Source organism: Panthera uncia, chromosome F1, assembly GCF_023721935.1.
Source record: "Panthera uncia isolate 11264 chromosome F1, Puncia_PCG_1.0, whole genome shotgun sequence".
NCBI lineage: Eukaryota > Metazoa > Chordata > Mammalia > Carnivora > Felidae > Panthera > Panthera uncia.
Genome location: NC_064813.1, coordinates 51,860,174 through 51,883,672, shown reverse-complemented (window position 1 = coordinate 51,883,672; position 23,499 = coordinate 51,860,174). Strand labels below are relative to the sequence as shown.

At 40.8% G+C, this 23,499-nt stretch overlaps 1 protein-coding gene across 1 annotated transcript in view; it reads left to right on the top strand.

Annotated features, from left to right (window-relative positions):
- The window catches only part of USH2A (usherin), a 733,950-nt gene that overhangs the window by 667,087 nt on the left and 43,364 nt on the right, over window positions 1–23,499 (top strand). Inside the window, exons 61-63 of the mRNA XM_049634559.1 lie at window positions 9,879–10,106; window positions 14,602–16,118; window positions 18,865–19,186. Coding sequence (XP_049490516.1) covers window positions 9,879–10,106; window positions 14,602–16,118; window positions 18,865–19,186 — 2,067 coding nt within the window. The remainder of the gene's footprint in view (window positions 1–9,878; window positions 10,107–14,601; window positions 16,119–18,864; window positions 19,187–23,499) is intronic.

Genomic DNA, 23,499 nt, shown 5'->3' with positions numbered 1-23,499 from the left:
CCTATAGGAATTAGGGCTCACATAACTGTAGGAAGGGCTGGAAAAGTGAAGATCCAGAAAGAGGAGTAAGAGGATAGGTAGAAGAGCTGCCACGCGGCCAGTCTGACTGGCTCAGCCAGGCATGACTGGCCACTCAGCCAGGCATGACTGGCCATCTACATGGGACTGTCAGGAGGAGATTTGTGGAGATGTCAAAGGGAAGCTGTGCCTCTGGGTAGCTACCATCCCCATGAAGCCAATACCAAGAATCAAATCATAGACCCATGGCCACTCTTGGTCAGAGCCAGCAGTTGGAGATAGCCAGATACGGAGCAGAAGAGAATTTGGACAAGCTGAAAACTACACCTCTGTGCCTATTTATCCCCATTTCTCATCTCAATGAACTTCAAGGAATAATGGTTGCTGCTTGACTTCATCCTCCAAATCCTCACCAACTTTAACCCAGAACCATAAAGGGATGGTGTAGAAGTTTCCTACTGCTGCATAACAAATTACCACAAACATAGTGGCTTAAAAAGAATACGTATTTGTCATCTCACAGTCCCATGGGTCAGAAGTCTAGACATGGCTTAGTTGGGTCCTTTGTTCATAGTCTCACAAGGCTGAAATCAATGTGTCCACTGGGCTGCATTCTCATCTGGAGGCTAGACTAAGGAGGTATTTTCTTCCAAGCTCATTCAGGTTGTTGGCAGAATTCATTTCCTTATGATTTTAGGCCTGGGGGTGCTGAATTGTTATTTTGACTATTGGCCCACAGGCCCTAAAGGCCACCAGTGTTCCCTGCTACAGGGATCTTCACAGCCCTCTTGTAACACGGCAGCTTGCTTCCTCAAGACCAACAGGAAAATTTTGTTCTCGGTCAGCTAAGATGGTGTCTCTTATATTCATGTACATGACACATCTTACATTGTTTAGAAGTAAGTTATGGGTCCTGCCTAAACTCAAGGGGAGTGTAATTGTACCAGGGTATAATTCACAGTCACCTTAGGATGTGGCTGCCATAGAAAGGGGATTCTGAGATATGTAGTTTCACTTTAACCAACTTAACATAATACAAACTGTACAGGAGGGAAAATCAAGAGATCGCTTGCTGAATTTGAGATGTATTAGAAATAAAAGTGGAGAGGTTGAGAAGGCCATTGGATTGGAGGCTGGATTTGGACAGAGTTGTATGACTCTCAGATGTATATTCCTAACCCAATAGAGATTCATAGATCTATGTGACATGTCAACTTCATATGCCCCAAATTATTCCCTCCTTCCGCAAATCTGATACTCTTTCAACTTCACATCTCATCAAATGGTACACCACCCACCCTTTGTTTCAAGGCAAACCCAAGTCCTTTTTGATTCTTCTCATTCCCTTTTTTCTTCTACATTCAATCTGTCATAATTCTCTTGGCTCTACTTCCAAAACATAAATCCATCCGCTTAGTTCCATCTCTACAATTACCACCCCAGACCAAGTCACTATCACCCCTCCTTGGACTTACACAGAATCCACTCCTCTTGACTCTTATTATGGACTGAATTGTGTTCCCCTAAAATGCATATGTTGAATCCCTAACCCCCAGTGTGACTGTATTTGGAGGTAGATACTTTTGGAAGCAATTAAGGTTAAATGAGGTTGTAAGAATGGTTGATAGGACTGGTGCCCTTATAAGAAGAAACAGAGACACAAGAGATCTCTCCCTCTCTCCAAGTGCATGCAGGGAGAGGCAGTGAAAGGACAGAATAAGAACACAACTCTCTACAACCAGGTAGCGAGGCCTCACCAGAAACCAACCCTGATGACACCTTGATCTGGATTTCTGGCCTCTAGAACTGGGTGAATAGAAATTTCTAATTTTTTAAGCCAGTCAATGATATTTTGTTTTGGCAGCCTGAGTAGACTAATACAACCCCTACACATATTCTCCACGGAGCAGCCAGAATGATTTCTTTAAAACCTAAATTAATTCATGTCACTCCCTTGCTTAAAGGCCTTCAATAATTTTCCACTGAAATTAGAATCAGACTCTTTAATGTCGGCCTACAAGATTTCATCACCTGGCTTCTGCCCATGACTTTGACCTTATGCAGTGCCATTCCCCCCTCACTCACACTGGCTTCTCTCTGTCAGCAAAAATACCAAGCTCTTCCCTTTCACCTGAAAGCTTCTCTGGTTCTTCACGTGGTTGGTTTCTTCTGCATTCTTGCCTAAATGGAACTTCAAGGATCTTAATCACCCTTCTTAAACCAAGAATCTCACTCTTCCCCATCACCTAAACCCAAACTCTATTTCAACACTCTTATTACCTTCATAATTTACCACAATATCTAATTCTCTCTCTCTCTTTATTTGGCTTATCAATTGCCCATTTCTCCTCATTATAATGTAAAAACTCAAAGTGTTAGTGTCCATGTATCCTTTGCTTTCTGCTGTGTCCTCAGAGCTTAGGATGCTGCTTATTACACAGGAAACCTTCAGTAAATATCAAGGCTTGCTCAATCAAGGATTGACTACTACAAGACTATGGCTGGAATGAAATTCTTTTAAATATATTTTAGTAAAGTTTTACTAGTATTGCCATAAAATAGATGGCCAGAGTAGAATTGCTGGGTCACAGAGTATGCACATTTTTTAATTTTGATAGATCAGAAGTACTGCTTTTTAATATTTAGTGTGACTGATTTGCCATTTTAAAATTTAATTATCGCAGATTTAATTTTTCCCCTCTTCTCTTTTGAAAAATGAGCCATTTCGAAACCATTCTTTTTTTTCCTCCAATGTTTTTATGGTAACTGAGGTAACATCGTTCATTTTGCAAGAACGCTAGATTGTGCTTTATAGATTAGATTGATAGACCCCATTTGTCTATGAAGAAAAAACTCTGTGAATTGAATCTTCTTTTTGCATCACTCCCCCCATTATAAAATTAATGATGTATTCTGAGAGAGAAAAAATGAAAACCCCTCTTTTACATATCTTTTCTGAGTGTAGATATTTTGGGGAGTAAAGGCATAAAAGTGCGCCATGGCACTAGCCCATGAATACTCCAAACTTAACATTTTCAGTTTGAAATTTACAATTGCTACAACAAAGGGCCCCTGAGTAATCACTTTTACTTATACATATCATAATTACTTAAAAGGAAGATATGCATTGATACTTTCTTGAAATCTTTCAAATGAAGCCTTTAAACATTAGCTGGAACTCAGAGCTAGGAATGATTTACCACTTGTGTGTACATTTGAATTGGCTTCATTCTATGTTGTAGCCATCAATAGTGTCCCTAACCTTTTCCAGCTGCCGTGTACCTGTTTGATATGCACAAGGGACTGGTGCAAGAGTGTGGACGTCCCTACACAAATATGTGGCCCCATATGCCAGGTACATGTGATTCTGATAGTGGTCCAGACAGAGGACCATATAATTGGCTTCAACTCAGCCTGATTTTTATAATCCCCACTTTGATTGTGACCAAAATGCAAACATTTGTGTTAAAAGAATAATTACACCTTTTGAGGCAGAGCAAATATTCAATAAAGATTTTGAAAACCTTATTCCTAGGAAAATACTGTCCTATTACCTTTTATATATGACAGTCCATACTTATTGGATGAATAATGTTTAAATGAATTCATTCATTAATTCTTGGAAGATTTTTTTATTTCATCAGTCACTGACTATGACTTATACCACGATAGGGCAAAATTTTAAAGTCCCTTTATTCTCTCAAATTGCATGATAGAGCTCTTTATACCAAATTGGTTCTTAAAATGTTTGCCTGATGTTACTCAGTGTTTCTCAAACAATTTCATCCCTAAAAAGTGGGGTAACTTTCACAGCTCTCTTTAGTCTTGCCACCAATTTCTTTTCCAGTTTTAATCCCCACTATTCTCCACACATTCAGCCCTATGCAACTCCCATCTCGTTCCCAAACATACCCTGCATTTTTCCTTCTGTATTTTTTCTTCTAATCACTCAGATGTTTTCATCTATGCAAACTCTGCATCTTTTCTGACTTATATCAGATTCCACCTCCCAAGTAAATATGCCCCCACTCCTCAACCTCTCTCCTTCCCAATTAGAAGTGTCCCTTCAGTATTTCCCTGGCACTCAGCTCACTCCAAACTGTGCGTATCTATATTTATTATTGACCTTCTCTAGTAGATTCCAAGCTCCTAAGAGTCAGGAACCTGTGTTAACCATTTTGTATCCCCCACAGTAACTTTGTAGAATCTTGTCCCTATCAAATGCTTCAAGGTGTTTAAAGAATTGAATGGAGCTACTGACCAAGAATACTAGATGTTTCTACTGGCCATTTGGCAGCTCTGACATGCCACTTAGCAGTGCACCCTAGTACATGCACACCCTTCATGCACGTAAAACAATAAACTATGATCCTAAAGGGTGTCTTCTACTTTTCTTGTGTTATGAGTCAAACTTTGATTCTGGAACAACTCTACATGTATGTGTGCACCATCAAAAAATGTCTTTGCCCCACCAGCCAGGAGGTATGTAGGCAGAGATGGCACTGGTGGAGTAAATACATATGTGAAATCAGTGGAAATTTTCTACAGTAACAGTTTGCAGGTTTGGGAGTCTCATACTTAAATAACTATGCATAAGTATTTAAGCCTGATATATGACTATGGGTAATAAAGATCACTTCTGTATTGAGACTGGTGTAACCTTTACAAAATGAATCCTAGATATAAATATGTTCATCAACTTTGGAGAAATTAAAAATTAACTTTATAAATGGAAAGGGATAGAGATCTTCAGAACCCATGCTTCAAATGATCTGGCTTTCAGAAATCTACAAAAATATTTGGTGTTGATTTGTCAGCATTAAAATGTGTAAATCACCCAACTAACTGGATGCACTGTCCAAAGCCATAACTTTTATGTAAGACTAAATAAGAGCTTTTCCTACTTCTCATGTTTTATTTGTAATCTAAACTGAGAACTTGCTTATAGCCATTTATTTATTGTATCATTATGACAAGGCACCTATAACTTATGATAAAACCAAGAAGCAGCATCCAAGTGGTTCAACTAAACAGAGGTTAATATAATTAAATTTAGTTTTCTCTGAAGCTATCTTTGTACAAAAAAAAAAAGCAAACTTTTGATGTGACATATTCTCTGGGTCTTGGCATTCATGATAACCAACAAAGCAAAGGAGGAATCTTGTAACCGGGTTAGGATTTATAAGCCAAAAGTCATGCATGCTAAAATGAGGACCCAGAGTACACCTGGGGGTGGCTCAGTAGGTTGAGCGTTCGACTCTTGGTTTTGGCTCAAGTCATGATCTCACAGTTGGTGAGTTCAAGCCCTGCATCAGGCTCTGCACTAACAGTGCTGAGCCTGCTTGGAATTCTCTCTCTTTCTCTTTCTGTCTCTCTGCCCCACACCACTCTCCATCTATCTCTCAAAAAGATAAATAAATAAACCTAAAACAAATGAGGACCCCAGGATGAGGAGTATAGACAGCAGAAACTCCATCAGCTGGGAATGAAGTTGATGGTGACCAGGAAGATTAGCCCCTTCCGAAATGCAATAAGCACACATAATACAGTTTATGAGCACAGCAGTGCCTGTTTACCACTATTTGGGTTCATTACAAGCAGCAGGGTAAAAAGATTCCTAAGTGCCAAGGTAAGTGGGTTCAGTGAAAATGCACCACAAAGACCAGAGGGGAAGCTTTGGAAACTGCTGGATCATCAGATCAATAGACTCGAAGATGACTAAGTTAGGTTGCCTTATGCAGTTTAAACATTTGTGCAGGGAGTCTCCCCACGCAGCCTTTTATTGACAGCTACAGATCAATGGTAATTTTTGATCATTTTCAACCTACATAAACCTATTGACCCCATGGCCACCTTTGGGGCACTTCAAGTCGTCAAAAATAATCAGAGGAGATAGTGTAAAATTGTCAGACTGCTGAACACTCCAAGTAGTTTCATGTGCCCCCAGAGCAGAGTTGAGAGGTTAAAATGTAGTTCAAATTGCCAGCAGAACCTCAACTGGCAGAGTGTTCCAGAGTCTTGTCTTTATGTCTCATAAAAGAACGCACTGATTTGTATCCAGATTCTGACACTCATGCATAAGAGTTTCTTTAAAAAAAAAAAAAAAAAAAAAAAGCAAAGTTTCATTGGAAATATTAGATTGCAGAAAATGGATTATTCCTGTTTTCCTCTGTTGAATAATTCTTTCCATCTGTTGCCTAACGAAAGTAGGTAATATACTTCTAGAATAAAAATATGAATAGTAGGTGGTTGTGAACACGGAAAGGACAAGGACAAGTGGGAAGCTAGCACAAGCCAATAGCCCAGAGATCAGCAATAGCAAAAATCTGTCTCCTAAGAATCGGTAAGAGGGAAGAGTGAGGGAAAGAAGGAGCAAACTAATGAAGAGGAAGGAGTCAGAGTATTGAATCAAGATCATTTCCATAGGGAAGGGAAGGAGGGCAGGGAGCAAAGGAACGAAACATAAGAGAAGGTTTTTAATGATGACTTTTACTAGTCAGTAGGAGACTACTGAGACTTCCTTCTTCAAGGGAAGAATTTTTTTAACGTTTTTTTTTTTTTAATTTTTATGTTTTAATGTTTATCTTTGAGAGAGAGAAAGACAGGCCATGAGCAGGCTAGGGGCAAAGAGAGATACAGAATCCAAAGCAGGCTCCAGGCTCCAAGCTGTCAGCACAGAGCCCAATGTGGGGCTTAATCTCACCAACCAAGATCATGACCTGAGCTGAAATTGATGCTCAACTGACTGAGCCACCCAGGCACCCCTCCAAAGGAAGAAATTTAATCGTAAACACTTAAGATAGACCGTGCTCAAGCAAATCTTCTGAATCTAAGGAAAAACACAAGTAAGTGAATAAACAAAATACAACCCAATCCACAGAATTAACTGTGCCCAAATTTTACAGCAGGATTCTAAAATAGTGAACGTTGGTGTTGGAAATCCATTCAAGAGAGAATAATACAAATGATTTTCTTAAACATTGAAGAATATACCGGTAAGGATTGTCTTGCCATTTTAAAATTTTCTTCATTTTTTTTCATGTGGACTTTGCTAAACATTGACAAAAAGCACAGCTATTAATGAGCTTTATTTGAGGTGTGTGTGTGTGTGTGTGTATGTGTTGTAGCTCTTCAGGAGTAACAACATATTATGGGAACCTGTTCTCAGCATAAATTTATGATATAAAAATTATCCTTTACATTTACAACATGAGATTCTCCTTTTCCTTTTTTTCTTTTTAAGATACAAACCAAAGTAAGCACAACTATTGTAATCACCTTTTGAAGGAGTAATCTAGGTGCCAGGCATGCACGAACTTCAACTTGAGATCAGCAGGTCATATTTCTACATTAGATGGCGGAGGTTTTGAGTCTGGCGCATTTTGAATACTTTTGCTTTCTGAGAATCTGAGCTATAAATGTTTATTAAAAGGATCTATAATGAAATCAGTTTTGTTATTTTTTTAATGGTTGCCTGGAGTGTGTTGGATGACTGAATGCCGGTTGTTAATCATTAAGTACTCATGTTACCAAAAGTGTTTGATAGTATTGCCATCTAGGGGCTGAATGGAATTCTCAGCCCTGAAATAAACTATAATTGAGCAGGTGCTGCTATTGACAATATACATATGTTTTTGCTTTATAGCCCACATGCTTTTCATGTTTCTTATGACAAAAGCTATCTCTAAATGTCCCCCAACAGCCTACCTTTTTTATATATAATCTGTTAGAGGTGATTACTATTTGCTTTGGAGCTTATGCTTTTTTGGCATCTATTACTGGATATTCTGAACAAAGAGTTTTTCTTTTTTGCATTATTAATCTTGCCCATGTTTGCCCTATTTCTACAGAAAAGGAATCATTTATCAGAAAAGAATGTTTGTAATCGGGACTTGTAGCATCTTCAGATTTAATATTCATTATGGACATTCTAGTTCTGTGCTATATTTATCTAAAAGACCAATCCAATGTTGTGGAGAAATAAGTTTTAAATATTTATGATCTAACTTTTAATATTTTAAAAAAGAGAAATTAGTATTTCTATAAAATTTGTTTCAGAGTCTGGTCGCTTAGCAAATGTTTAAATATTAAAAGATTTCAAGAGGTTAGCATGTAATATCATAATGGGACTTATTGAGAGCAGAAAATTAACTTACAAGTTTTTGATAAATACAGGCAATTATATTTTCTTGCTTGGTTTAACACATAAGAAGAGACATTAAACAGTTGAAACTTATAACCAAGAATGTGAGGAAAGGGTCTCAAAAATTATCTCTATGATGTTTTGGTTTTGTCTAACAAGGTTTTTGGAAAATATTTCAGTTCAATTTTACCAACTTGTTTTAGATTCAAAATTATATTTGGGTGTCTCAAAATTAAGGAGAATTTCCATTCACATAACTTCATTTGATGCTTTTGGTACCTGTTCTTAGAACTAATTTCCTCTTCCCTACCTCACATTCTTCCTCCTGTACCCAGCAACAAGAGAGGAAAGGACAATTGAAAGCTATCTGTCATATTTAAACATCTAACAAACTAAACCTGATCTCACACACCGTTAAGTGTGAATATCCCATTAAACCAGTCAAAACTTCCTCATGATTATTCACATTCAATGAGTGTTGTACAAAACAGAAAGTCCTGTGGGGGGGGGGGGGGGGCGCGGGGGTGTCTCTGGGTATGTGTGTCTGTGTGTCTCTGGGTATCTGTGTGTGTGTGTGTGTGTGTGTGTGTGTGTGTCTGGGTGCATGTGTGTGTGTTTACCCATAGACACATTACTGGTCCACTTGCAGTCATAGTTGCTATCTGTAAACAGACATATCCATCTGGCCCAGATGTAGAAAGAGCACCCTGGGCTCTCTCAAACATGAAGACTTTTAGTTCCGGTTTTTAGTGATGTAAAATATGTTAAATGTTCTCCCCAAGCAGAAAAAAAAAAACTAATTCTGCTATCCTTTTTTTTTTCCTTTTAAATCAACAAAAACCAAGTTCTCAAAGCCTAACTAACAATTACTTTTGGTAAGTTTTATAGTTTTAGTCATGGTGTTTTTAACAAATGAGAATATCTTCACATATTTATCACTAGTAGACTTCTCTAAGGTGTTTGTTCATTTATAGTTCAGGTAGCTTGTTGTTTTTGTTTTCTTGTGTTTGTTTTATTGCATTTGTAAAATATAAATATACACCAAGAGAATGCAAGAGGGAGATTGGGGAGGTATAAACAAATAGTATAAGAGATTAATGAAAAAGAATTAGGACTGTCTCAGTTAACTCTCCAAACCCTTAGGATTATCCCATTCTTTGTCCTGCAACCTGGTGCCACGGGTCTCCATTGTGAGATAGATACAGCACTGACCTGAAGCATTATAGATTTTTTTAATGTTTATTTATTTTTGAAAAAGAGAGAGACAGAGCATGAGCAGGGGAGGGGAAGAGAGAGAGGAGACACAGAATCCGAAGCAGGCTCCAGGCTCTGAGCTGTCAGCACAGAGCCCGACGCGGGGCTCATACCTACAAACCTCAAGATCACAACCTGAGCCGAAATTAGACACTTAACCAACTGAGCCACCCAGGCGCCCCAAGACTCTTTCTTTATGTTATATATCACATCCTTTGGGTTGCCAGCTCTGTAAAGGCAAGGATCCTATTTGATCTATGCATTGCAAATGTCTGAAATCACACATTAGATATTACATGCAGGTGGGAAGAACAAGAAAAAAACCCACATTGTTTTCTTAATAATTCAAAACTCTGTTGTGATGCTTGTGCTGCCATTGCTCACGTACCTTGGTCAGAGAATGACCTCCCAGCAATTATGAGCAGTTCCTAAAAGAAAACTAACCTGTTAATTTTCATTACAGGGTACAAGCCATCAAGCCCACCTGTTTGGGTTAGAACCATTCACAACATATCACATTGGAATTGTGGCCACAAACCAGGCAGGAGAAGTTTCAAGCCCTTGGACTATGGTTCACACCCTAGAATCTTCCCCAAGTGGACTGAGCAACTTCACAGTGGAACAGCAAGAGAACGGCCGAGCATTGTTGCTACAGTGGTCAGAGCCTGTAAAAACCAATGGTGTGATTAAGGTAACGTCTACCCTGAATATGAAGGCATGTTTGGTGTTCTCCAGATAAATAGATGAGCCCTGACATGCCATCATGTCACTGTGGGAAAACACCCTTCACAGTCGGTTTAATTCTCCTTGATCGCTCCTCCAGGCACTTAATCATAGATCAGAGAAAACTGGCTCCCGTGTGTTATGCTTGCTATGAACCCAACACTGAGCTAAGTGCACTCTGTGGATTATCTCATTTAATTTTCACATCAACACTACAAGGTAGCTACCACTAAACTTCATGAGGCATAATAAAGGCTAAATAATTGCCCAAGCCCACATTGCAAATGACTGAATTGCAATTTGAAGTCAGGAAGTCACGCTAAAACTGAACCCTAAATGATTGTTCTTACTGCCTCCTGAATTACCCTGCCCAGTTATTTACTCAAGACTTGCCTAACTTACACTTTGAGCAGAGCTCACTAAGTAGAGGACAGGAAGCCCTACACGTCTGCTGACTCCCCCACCTCCATACAGAACCATGAGGAGTCGTCTTATTAATGTCATACATGTCTCACGTTTCACTGGTCTATGAGCACAAAGAAAGTTGCATTTCCATTATCAGACTGCATTTAGATACTTTGAATAATCACCCATGTGAAAGCCAGCCTTCGTCTCCCTCTCTAATGTTCCTCTCCAACGGTAGGGGGACTTACCAGTCAGTCTATTACTGCCTCTAGTCTTGGACCAGCAGTTAGGCCCTCATCACCTACCTTCTGCAGAATTCCCCAGCCCGCAGCTGCTCTAGACCCTCTGCCTTCCTTTACCACTCCCTCTCAAGATGGCAAAGAGTCCCCTGTCAATTCCACACAGAACAGTTAAGACTAAGCTGTAACTTTGCTGAAAGCTTCTCTAAAAACCCTGTAAGGAAGATGACAGCAGATACTACCTACAGCAAAAACTTAGAACTGTCATGCGCTCACAGGCTCAGGCCCATCCTCGTGGGCCTCCATGTAACAGCCTTGCTGCTTAGCCCAATGGCCGCCTCTCAGCTGAGTGCCAGGCCTGCCACAGGCAGCAAAAGTAGGCTGCTTTCTACAAGCCTGCTACATGTGACAGAGCCTGACTTCCCCTACTCTAGTACAGGAGGCTGAACCCGGAGGATCCGTGGTCTTAAAATCCAAGCCAGAGCCCTAAGATTTCATCAGACAAAAGAATCTCTCTTTTCACACTCACCGAAGTACCTCCCTTTGTGAGTGTTTGTTTCCCATTCTGGTGTCTGCCTTTTCCTGGCATGATTGACAATAGGAATATCTACTCCTTTATCTTCATTTCCATTTCACCAAATATTTATTGAGCTTCTACTAAGTACCAGGCATTAATTCAGGAGTGAACAAAACAGGCAAGATCCCTGCTATCACACACCTTACCTGTATGTATGTGTGTGTGTGTGTGTGTGTGTGCGCATGAATGGTGGGGGTACAGAGAGGCAAACAAAAAGCTAGTACACAAATAAACAAGAGAATTTCAGAGCAGAATGAATACTATAAAGAAAATTAAATAGAATAATATAATTATGCCTGCTCAGGCTATTTTAGAATGGATGATCATTTGAATTGAGTTGACATTTGAGCTGAGCCCTGAATGACAAGACCGAGTCAGTCATGTGAAGATATGAGAGCAAAATGTTTCAGACAAAGTGAACAGCAAATGCAAGGCCTGAAGCCAGGAATGAACTTGGTGTGTTCAAATGAAGGGAAGAAAGCCACTGTGGTTGAAGCATTGGGAGGGAGAGAAAGATGAGATTGGCAGATTGGTAGGAGGTGGACTGTGCCCAACCTTGTGGGCTGTGATGAGTTTGGAATTTATTCTAAGTGCAATGAAAAATTACTGGAGGGTTCAGGCAAAGGAGTAGCATAATCAAATTCATGTTTTTCAAAATCACTCTGGCTGCTATGTAGAAAATGGACTCTAAGAAGACCAGTTGAGTTTAGGAGATATTAAAAACTCAGGGTAGAATGAGTGGGTGCTGTGAGGGTACAGGACATGGGTGGAGTGGAGATACATCCAGAAAGCAAAGTTCACAAGATCTGTTAATGGACTGGATGTGAAATATGAATGAAAAGGAATAGTTCAGGCCCTGAGTCCTTGACTGGGTAAGTAAGGGTGGAAATTCTACAGGTTTGAAGGGGTAAGTAGGCAGTTGGAGGTAGAAATCTAGAATTCTTGAGGCAGTTCTTCACGAACATAAATATACCTATATTTATAGGTATTTATAGTATATGGGTGGTGTGCAAATCCATGTGCCTGGAGGAAATCAGGCATAAGAGAATATAACTAAAGATGATGAGAGACTAGGCTCAGGCTCTGGGGAATACAAAAATTTGGAGGTCTAGAGGAGGAAGTGGGGCCAGCAAAGAACATTGAGAAGAGGCAGGTGAGGTAGAAGGAAAAGTAGATGAGTGGGGCATCTCAAAACTGTGGCAAGAGTCTGTTGAATGCTGTTGAGAGATCAAGTGGAATGAGGGCAGAGAAGTCACCCTGGATCAGGAAATGACGTAATCATTTTGACCTTGACAAGGAGATCAAGTGGTGAAATGAGAAACCTGGTTGGGATGGCCTGAGGAGAAAATGGGAAGAGAAGGAATTGAGGATAAACAACTCTTTAAAGGAGTATAGGGGAAAAGCAGAGAAACTGGGCAGTAGCTGGCGGACTATAGTGTCAAGAAGTTTTATTTAAAAATCAATGAAAGATACTAGAGTACATTTAAACACTAATGGAAATAGCCCAGTAGAGGGAGATCAATCGGTGATGCAAGAGATAATGAGAATGATGGCAGGAGTGAGAGCTGTAGGAAGAGGGAGACATGGGATCCAGGGCTCAGGTGGGCCACACAGGGGCAGAGATACTTCATCCATAGAATGAGGAAGGAGGGTGAACAGTGTAAGTCTAGATCCACATGGATACGGTGACGATCATATATAACATGAGAATATTCCTTTCTGACTGCTTCTGTTTTCCCAATCAAATATAGGGTTCTGTCAACAGCCACCTGTGAGACAGGGAAGAGGGTGTTGGCAGGTATTGGGGAAAAGAGAAGATATGAAAGCATCACTTTGGAAAATGAAAGAGCAAACATACAGAGGAATAGAACAGGACTACAAGTGGGAATCACCCACTTAACATTTATAGTAAGAAATTTAAAGTGAGACCAGTCAGCATATCTGAGTGTTTTCTCCCAAACCCAGAGAGAAGCTAAGGTACAGAGGGAAAGCTAAATTTAATACTAGATAGAGATTTGCTAGGTGAATATGAAGGGGCTCAGTGACTCATAGAGGCTTTCAATTTGATTATGGAAGCTGAGCTTTCTTCAGAAAATATACTATTTCTCTTCCCTCAGGGGTGTGAGCTTGCACTAGGATCCCAACTAGAAAAAAAATCACACTGAAATATGGGAGTCCAACATAAACAGATTTCCAAAAGTCTAGGCTATTTCATCTTAAATAACATTAAAGTATATCAACAGTCCAGTCGAAGTTAAGTTTCCCCGTGAGAATGTTTCAAACTAGATTTGCCTCCCAAGAGATTCTGATATACGTCCCAGCCCCACTTGAGGGACGCCACCCTAGGGAGTCACCACCATCCCCAAGAATGTATCGTATCTCTCAGGTGCACTGAGGCTGGAAGAGGGTAGGAAATCACTATACAAAAACATCTATATTCAAGTTGAGTTACTTCCCATCTTTCCCAAAGAACAATGAATAACATGGAATGAAAATTTGCTCTACATTTGTAATGAGTGCTCAGAGGATTTTCCCCAACAAAAGAACACTTTGCTCCAAAGGAGCAGTCAATTCTTCCAAGGCATGCGAGAGAATACGGGGAGGGGGAGAGAGGGGTTCTCCACCTTCTACTCATCAAAGTCTGCATCTACATTTGTGTATATATGTATAACATCCATATGTATATATGTGCATGTATGTGTGCCCACACATGGATACACAGACATCTTCAGGCTTGGCACCCTGGTACAAATGATTAAGCATTATAATTCCATTTCCCAGTAAATGCAGTAGGAGACAATGTAGATAGTTCTTACTTACCCCACTCAGAATGAGACCCAAAGTGCTTGTCATCTATAAAACAGGGTATTTGAATACTGTTCCTTTTTAAAAAACAAAAATAAGAGGAAACCCTATGAGCACTTTTTAAGCCAAAGAATCAGCTTCAATAGTCCTTAGCTTTTAGATATGTGCTTACATGATATCCAACGTTTAAAAAAAAAGGCAAAGAAAACTATTGTTCCTCTTTTTGTGGACTTTTTGTGGACTTTTTGTGTTACAGTAACTGGAAAAGAGCACATTCCCGAAACTAATATCAGAATGCTTCATCTGGATTGGGATCATCAAAAGGAAAAATTGGAGGGTGAGAAGGGTAAAAGGGACAAAATAGCTACACCAAGAAATCATAGGCTACACATAGGCTACATAGGCTTATTTTCCCTCTGCTTCTCTTCTTCCTACAGGCATACAACGTCTTCAGTGAGGGTATCCTTGAGTACGCGGGCCTGAATCGTGAGTTTCTCTTCCGACGCCTGGACCCTTTCACTCTCTACACACTGACCCTGGAGGCCTGCACCAGGGCTGGCTGTACACACTCAGTGCCCCAGCCTCTGTGGACAGATGAAGCTCCTCCCCACTCTCAGCTGGCTCCTACCATCCAGTCTGTGGGACCCACAAGCATTGAGCTGAGCTGGTCTGAGCCTATACACCCAAATGGAAAGATAATTCGCTATGAAGTGATTCGCAGGTGCTTTGAGGGAAAAGCTTGGGGAAATCAGACAATCAAGGCCGATGAGAAAATTGTTTTCACGGAATATAATACAGGAAGGAACACATTTATGTATACTGACACTGGTTTGCAACCATGGACGCGGTGTGAATATAAAATCCACACTTGGAATTCGGCAGGTCACACCTGGAGCTCTTGGAGTGTGGTAAAGACAATGCAGGCACCCCCAGAAGGCGTCTCTCCCCCTGAAATAGCCTATGCATCTACGAATCCCCCAAAACTGCTGATTTCCTGGATCCCGCCAGAACAGCCTAATGGTATTATCCAGTCGTATAAACTTCAAAGGAACGGAGTGCTCTATCCTTTCAGCTTTGATGCTGTGACTTTCAATTATACCGATGAAGAGCTGCTTCCGTTCTCCACATACAGTTATGCGGTCATCGCCTGTTCAAGTGGAGGCTGCTCCTCAAGCAAACCCACCAGCATTACGACCCTCGAGGCAGCTCCAGCCGGGGTCAGCCCTCCAGCTCTCTGGGTCATCAGTGCTACCCAAATAAATGTATCGTGGTCACCGCCATCAATTCAAAATGGAAAGATCACTAAATATTTGCTGAGATTGGACGGGAAGGAGTACCTTGCTGGGCAGGGCCTGTCCCTGCTGGTTTCCCACCTGCAGCCTTATACTCAGTATGATTTCTCCCTGGTGGCCTGCACAAAAGGAGGTTGTACAGCTAGCGCATCAAAATCTGCCTGGACAATGGAGGCCCCACCGCAGAACATGGACCCTCCAAAACTGCAAGTCACAGGCTCAGAGTCAATAGAGATCACCTGGAAACCTCCTAGAAACTCAAATGGCCAGATCAGAAGTTATGAACTTAGACGGGATGGAACCATTGTCTACACTGGCCTGGAAACGCGCTATCATGATTTCACTCTCACCCCAGGTGTGGAGTATGGCTACACGGTGGCCGCCAACAACAGCCAAGGTGGGGTTTTGAGTCCACTCGTCAAAGACAGAACCAGCCCCTCAGCGCCTTCAGGGATAGAACCCCCAAAATTGAAGGCCAAGGGCCCTCAAGAGATTTCAGTCAACTGGGATGCCCCAGTGAGGACAAATGGCGATATCGTCAACTACACCCTCTTTCTCCGAGAGCTATTTGATAAAGAAACAAAAACCATACACATAAACACAACTCATAAGTCTTTTGACACACAGTCACTCGTAGTAGACCAGCTGAAGCCATTTCACAGGTAGGTGGTCGACTCCGGGTTTTCTAAGAGCAACACTGTCCTTTCTATAGTGTAAGCCCTTACACAGTGTAAATGAAAACTCTAAAACGAGATGTAGGATGTCCCCAACCCCTGATCATGTAAGCACTGACAGTGGACTAACAACATCCTCATCCAGCCAAAGCTTGTTTGCATAACTTCTAGAGAGCAAAATGCTTGCAGGTAGTATCTTGAGAGTCCGTTTTTTTCAGAAATGTTTGCAATTCACCACAATGTCTGGGACAAGCGATACAGAGATGGGACCCCTTCCCTGAGTTGAGACCCTCCTGAAAACACACAGGCCCCTAGACAGTTCTGAGACCCCAAATGGGGTTATCTGACCCAGGCTGTGAAAAAAATTGGGTATTATTTTAAAGATCAAAAAGGTGCCAGTGAGAGTTATTACCAGCCAGAGTTGGACTGACCCAAATTTTGTTTTGGGGAGAGCCTTTTCTACGGAATCCAGCACTTGTGCCGGGGATAATGAGACTCATCTGACTCTATACCGTCATCCCCTTAGGGTTTCCCCAGCTCTGATCTCATGACTTCCGAGGACGATGCCACTTTGCCAGCTCATGTGTCTCACTGATCCTACTCTGGGCTCTCTGACGTGCATGGATGTGTGTCTCTCTCTACACGAAGGAACCTTCCCACTGGCCCTTTTCCTATAGCTTAAAGAATTACTTGGCATCTTTCCCCATCACATTTTAAGTAACTTACATCCCCAAGGAGAAGAGTAATAAAAGACATTTTATGCTTAAAATTTAGTAAAATGAACAGAACCACTTAAAAAAAATTAAAGGCTGAAAGAGTGTTGATTTCCAACCACCACTGCTAAAATTCAGCTATTATTGTAATCTACTGATGTGTAGATTAGATCCCTCCTATAATTATCTCTGATATATAGTGCTGTTTAAATGAAACATTCATGGTCTTATGCATCTACTCATGACAATTATTTAAGGTCGCATTAAATATTAAACAGTAATTAAAACTTCCGTAGGTATCTTTCATAGCTAATCCACATGCTGTGTGAGTTGCCTTTTATCTGACTCTGATTCAGGGCATTAAAGAGACCCAGGTTAGCTGCACAGCTATACATTTTATTCTGACTTCTTTTTTTACCTGACTGGTACCTGCAAGCTTTAAAAATCGTATCAAGTTGCTCCCCTTTGAAACTCTTACTCAGAAAGATTTCTAGAGAAGAATAAAGTTTCCAGAGGTGAGAGGAGCACTTCTCACAGGCTGGGGAGGGGGAAAAAAGCTTGATAGCCTCATAAGCCTAACGATGATATTTAAGGGGATAAGAGATGTCCTCTTTACTCTCTACTCTAATTGAAGATGTAAGTGACAATAAATGACTTAAAACAGCCCCTCACTTGTACATGAAGTTGGACTTCATGTAGTTTGTGGTTTTTCTAGCAGCTTAATGTCTACTGGATACTGCAAATTAGCGTGTCCTCCTGGGCACCTCCAGCTGATCAGTAGGAAGAAGGAGCCTGGGAATCCTCTAAGTAGCAAAAGGCACATGAGCCAGAATTTTAAAACTGCCACAGATAATCTGGAAAACGATCCATGTGTGGACAATTGACTTCACAGAATTGTTTTGGAGTCAGATCTGCCATATGCACCCACGAACTGATGTGCCCATAAACCAGTAGTCTCATCACGGTGGAGATAAGCATGGGAGGAGCAGACAGGAAGGAGAAGCAGAAAGCGGGAATGAAAGATGTCACAAAAGACGGAAAAAGAAGTGTAATGGAGAAGGGAAAGTGGGAAAAAGAAGAGGGAAGGAGAAATAGAAAAAAAGCAAGGAAGAGAACAGAAAGCAGTGGTAAGAGGAGAGAAAGCAGAAAAGAGAAGAGGAAAAGGTAGGAGACAAAGGAAACAAAGATGGAAAGAAAGGTGGCTGTGGCTTGAGGGAAAACCAAGGATGTCGTAAAATCAGCAGGGCATGGGAACAGAGGGAAAAGAGCACTTACGTGCAGCCATAGGCACTTAATACTAACAAAAGCCCCTCTTGTTGGAAAGGGAAAGTCCCAGCTATGTAAATAGAACTTTCTAGGCAGCAGCAGACCAACTACGAGGCAAAACATAATTGATTGGTTGAGTTTAACTGGATGGTGATAAGGTGTCTCCATGATTGATAGTCTAGCGTGTAGCTGGGTTAACTTTGGCCCCAAAAGGTCTTTCTGTGGTGTAAGAGAGCCTGTTTTAAGATGTCAGGTATCAGGTGAGGGGATTTATTACCACGGAGACTTTAACTCCATGATGTTCCTTCATGACCTGGAAACATTCCTGGGGAATCATTCAGCCCCAGCTGCAGATGTAGAAGAAGCCCAAGGCTACTGAAAACTGGTTCATACCCCCCAAGATGCACATTCGTCATCACTGTGTTAAGTAACTCTGCAGCGTACCAGAATTTTTTTTATGTTGGAGAGAATCTTGAAAGTTCATTTATTCCTTACATTCCTGTTTAGGGAAGAATTGTGCCCACCCCTTTCCGGACAGATGAGAATCTGTTTTAGTTTGGAAAGCCAGGATGATTTAACATGTTCTAAAATTTTCATGGAAATAGAACTTTGTCGTTCTTTAAAAAGGCTAGCTGTAGATAAGAATAAACATGAACTTAGTTGTCTTTTTCTCTTCGAAAAACAGTCTTTTAAAGATCCTTTCCGTGAAAATCTATTTTGCCAATAATGGGCAGTTTCTGCCTTGTGTCCTGAAGGTATGAAGTACGAATTCAAGCCTGCACCATGCTGGGGTGTGCATCAAGTGACTGGACATCCACACAGACCCCTGAGGTCGCACCCCAGGTGCAACCGCCTCCACATGTCGAGGTACGGATGGCACCAGGGGGGTTCCAGCCCCTGGTTTCCCTTTTATGGACAGGACCGCTTCAGCCAAATGGAAACGTTTTACATTATGAGTTGTACAGAAGACAAATAGCAACTCAGCCCGGAAAATCGAATCCAGTGCTAACCTATAACGGAAGCTCAACCTCTTTCACGGACTTTGAACTGTCGCCTTTCACAGAATATGAGTATCAGGTAAGAAATGTGTATTATCACCAATCCACACTGAGATTGTAGGCGCACGTCAGCACCTGCCCGTAAAAATCACTTGCAATATGAAAAGCCACTTAAAGAGACATGGGGCTTAAGGAATTTAAGAAGGTCCTTTAAAAATTTGTAAGCAGTAAATGAGTGGGGAAAGACCATATTCATTTGCCTTCTTAATTTCCTTGGTTCTTGATCCATGTGATATGTGCTTGTTATTCCTATGTAAATTTCAGGTGAAGTATTTGCATTTCTTATTAATGAAGTAATTTCTACTATTAAGCTTCCCTCTGTCAGTATTGCCTTGGCAGGAAACACTCCTTGTTAAAAAATCACTTTGAAAGTAACTCATTCATTGTACCAAGATCAAGCAAAACGCAGTGGCAAGTACCTTCACCCTCTGTGCTCAAGAAAGATGTGGAATGTTGAGGAATGTCTAGAGGAAAACAGCTAACCTGCTCATGGGGACGAATCAAGTTTTGTATGAGAGCAGCCTAAAAAATCGGACTTTGCATATCCCTAAAAAGTTGAGAATTGAGAAAAATATTCGGAAAGCGTTTTGAAATCTATAGAGGACTTCTGTTAGGTTTACTTTGTCATGCTACCAGAGCTTTTGATTCCTCTTATGATAGCACCCCACTTCCCCGGGGGGATGATCCCCCCCCCCACCCCTTGCCCAGGTTTGGTGGGAGTATCATTCCCTGAATGTGTCAGGCTGTCTCCTAACCAAGTGATGGGCACCGGGGCCATGCTCAGCCCCTCAGATTCGTCTGGGGCTTGATCCGATGACTCACAATTTTAAAAGGCAGAGGTGAGAAGTCCTGATAAAATATCCCCAATCTCAATCCAAAAGCTTTTCTTTTTTATCCCTGCGATTTGCAGGCTCGATCATTCAACTGTTCTTTTAATTCCAGATTCTCCCAAGAAACTCCCTTTTGCTTAAGTCAGAATCATTTTCTCACTTGGAGTCCGAAGCTCGCTGGTTGATGCAAGCTGCAAGCACTCAGTGCCAGGCACAATGCCAAATGCAAGTTGTTAAAAGAGGAAACTGAGCCTTGAATGGCTTACCATACCCAGAAGTAATAAAATCACTAAGTCACTAGAAATATGTGGAGCAAATCAGTGAGGGTAGTAATTAGAGGTAATATTTTAGTGTGAGGAGAGTGTATTTTTGGCCAATAATGTATGAGATTAGTTACCCAATGAACTTAGTGAACATTGAAAATGTAAGTAGATTCTTGAATGCTTTGGAGACATACATGGGTATATATCCCTAATCCCTTGTTTTCATTTCCAAATCTAAAACTCGCTTAAAAATGAGAGTTTTTTCCTAGGTTTGGCACAACTCATTTGGCAGCAAAACTCAGTCTGAACAAACTTGAGACTGTTTGCAGCATTTTTCCCATCTAATGTGAATATTTATATGTTTGCTACAGAAATATTGTGTTTCATTACCAGATCATTCTGAGGATATTACAAAATATGCAATATATGTATTGTATTACCTTTCCAAAATCTGAAAAAAAACATATTTAAAAACACATCAGGCCCCAAGGGTTTAGGGTGAGGATTATGGTTTATATTATGAAGGAACAAAATACCTAGTGATACCACAGTTGGAAACAGCCAGAGTCTCTGTGGCTGGCCATCCTTTTGTTCTTTTCTCTATATCTTTACTAAAAAGTGTCAAGTTATCAAAGACTCTTTTATTCTCAATTCTCTAGTCTCCTTTATAAATAAAAGCACACCTTTATGACAGAGCTGAATGGAATCAGCATGAAATCTTCAGCCTCTAATTAGACGAAACTAAATATCCCATTGTGGGGCACCTGGGCAGTCGGTTAGGCATCTGACTCTTAATTTCAGCTCAGTCATGATCTCACAGTTCATGGGATCGAGCCCCATGTCAGGCTACAGGCTGACAGTGCAGAGCCTGCTAGGGATCCTCTCTCTCCCTTTCTCTCTGCCCCTCCTCTATTCATGCTCTCTCCTTCTCTCTCTCTTTCTCACTCTCTCAAAATAAATAAACATTAACCAAAACAAAAACAAAAACAAAAACAAAAAATGACCCATAGATACTGAAAGTAAACCAGTGATTATAGCTTCTTTGGCATTATGTTGTGTCATCGGGTTCAATAACTGGCCTCGTGATCCATAGAAGTCTTATGCTAGTTTTTTTAAGGAATGGTAAACCCCATGCATGTATCTTAGCTCTCGTGAGTTTTCTTAACAGGACAGGACCTAAGGACAAGCAGGAGCCAAGGGACCCATAGTTCAGAGGAAAGTGGACTCAGACTATGCTGTTCCTTTTGTAACCCTTCCTGTCAGCTCTGTGTCATGTTCCTCCTCCTTACTCTTTCCACCCAAATGGGTGCATTTCATTGGTTTTTCATAACAAACTGGTCTCAAATTTTCATTTACTAGCTAATCCTACCTTGTTACAACATAAGGATAGAGAGCAGGAAGGTAAAATCTAGACTATCTGCCCCAAACTCAGTCCTCACAGGAAATATTTTGAAAAATATAGATTAAATGCTGGAATAAATGAACTAAAATATTGGATTTATTTAGCCTGTGTAACTGCTGAGTCTATATAGACCCTGAGTAATCTCACAGAAGCTATTTAGGATGTAATGTACTACAAGAATTGATTTCCCTTTTACAAAAGAACGTTTTGCCGTTGAGATGAATTTGCATTGCTCTCAAATTTGTCTGAGGGTTACTTCATCTGCAAGCTGCCTTTCAGAAAACACCTTCATTGTCCTAGAGACATCAGTTCACCCAACATCTGTCAATGATTTGACCCTTCTGCAGAGGATTGTATTTGTGAGGTGATTTGTATTGGTATGGTATAAAACCAAAGAACTGAGAAACTGCCCAGAGATATAGACCTACTCATCAAAAGGGTGGTGATGATCTGTAATTGGGTAGGTAACCTTCCACTTGGTATACCAGGAGGGTGTCTGATGCCATTGCCCATCCTCCTATATGACCCTACACCATTGTACTCTTTTCTGTTTTGGTATCTGACAAAATTTATTATGTGGGAAAAACAAGACAGCACTGACTAGAATAAATTCACCAATCAGTTGACCAGTGTTTGAGTTCTGGGAGAAAAGAGTATAGAATGGATGAGTTTTGCTGGACAGAAGGGACAGAAACTATGTTCTTACTTAGAGAAAGGGGATTCCCTCACTCCAGGAAACTCTAAAGAGTGAGAACCAGCCAATGTCACTTACCTTACAACAATTCACATAACCAGCTTGATAACTGTTGCATTTGAAGGTGGGCAAAAGTCATGTGATATTACAGGCACTTTCTAAGTTTTCAGTGATACTTCAATATTGAACATCTTAAAGAAGTGGTTCCCAGTGTTTCTAGTACAAAAGGATCACCCAAGAAGCATGTTCAAAGTGCAGATTCTAAGGGGTTAGGGTGGGGATTTCCAGAATTTGTATTTTTAACAAGCAGCTTAGATGGCCCATAACTCTATTTTTTTTTTGAGAGAAAGAGAGAGAGAAATACTACCCCAGAGGGTACAGCATTGTTGCTATGCTACGTAAGCCAGATCTTCAAGTGGTGATTTCCTAATTCAGTGGCTCTGAGCCCTGACTGCACATTAGAATCACCTGGGGAACTTTAACCACGTTCCCGATGCCCTGGCCCCATCCGTCTGTAGTTCTGATTCTGGGATGGGTCCAGGCATCAGTGCGTTTCAAAAGGTCCCCAGGTGATTCTAATGTGCAGCCAGGGCTGAGAATCATCGTCCTAAACCATCATAAACCGATTGCCTAAATAAGTGAAGCCAGCTCTCCACAAGTGCCGAATTTACGTGATGATAATTGATGACCAACCTATTTACCTCAGTCTATCATGGTCATCTTGGTCTATCCATGACTTTCCCAAACAAGAGTCCTACTGTTGTGGTATGAAGCCAGAAAGGGGGCAGAATATATTATCTGCAAAGTTCATGTTTCAATTAATCATATAATTTCTTTTAGTCTTGCTCATGGGTTTTGTTTGATGTTTGTTGTTTTACTTTGTTTTGTTTCTCATTTGGGAGACCTGGTCTTTGGTAGTAAGAGTTAGAACATTCAGCACCTTTAAAATGGCATTTTCCCAATGTGATTCATTTCGATACAGCTTCCAGAGATTCTGAAGGATCAGCTTTAATAAAAACTGTAAGATCTGAAATATGAATCATAGAAATTTGGAAGTGGTTTTTTCTATGTCACAAGATGGATGGGGTGTCTTTGCAGAACCACACAGCACAGAGTCTCTTTAGAGAACAAGCATTCTCACTG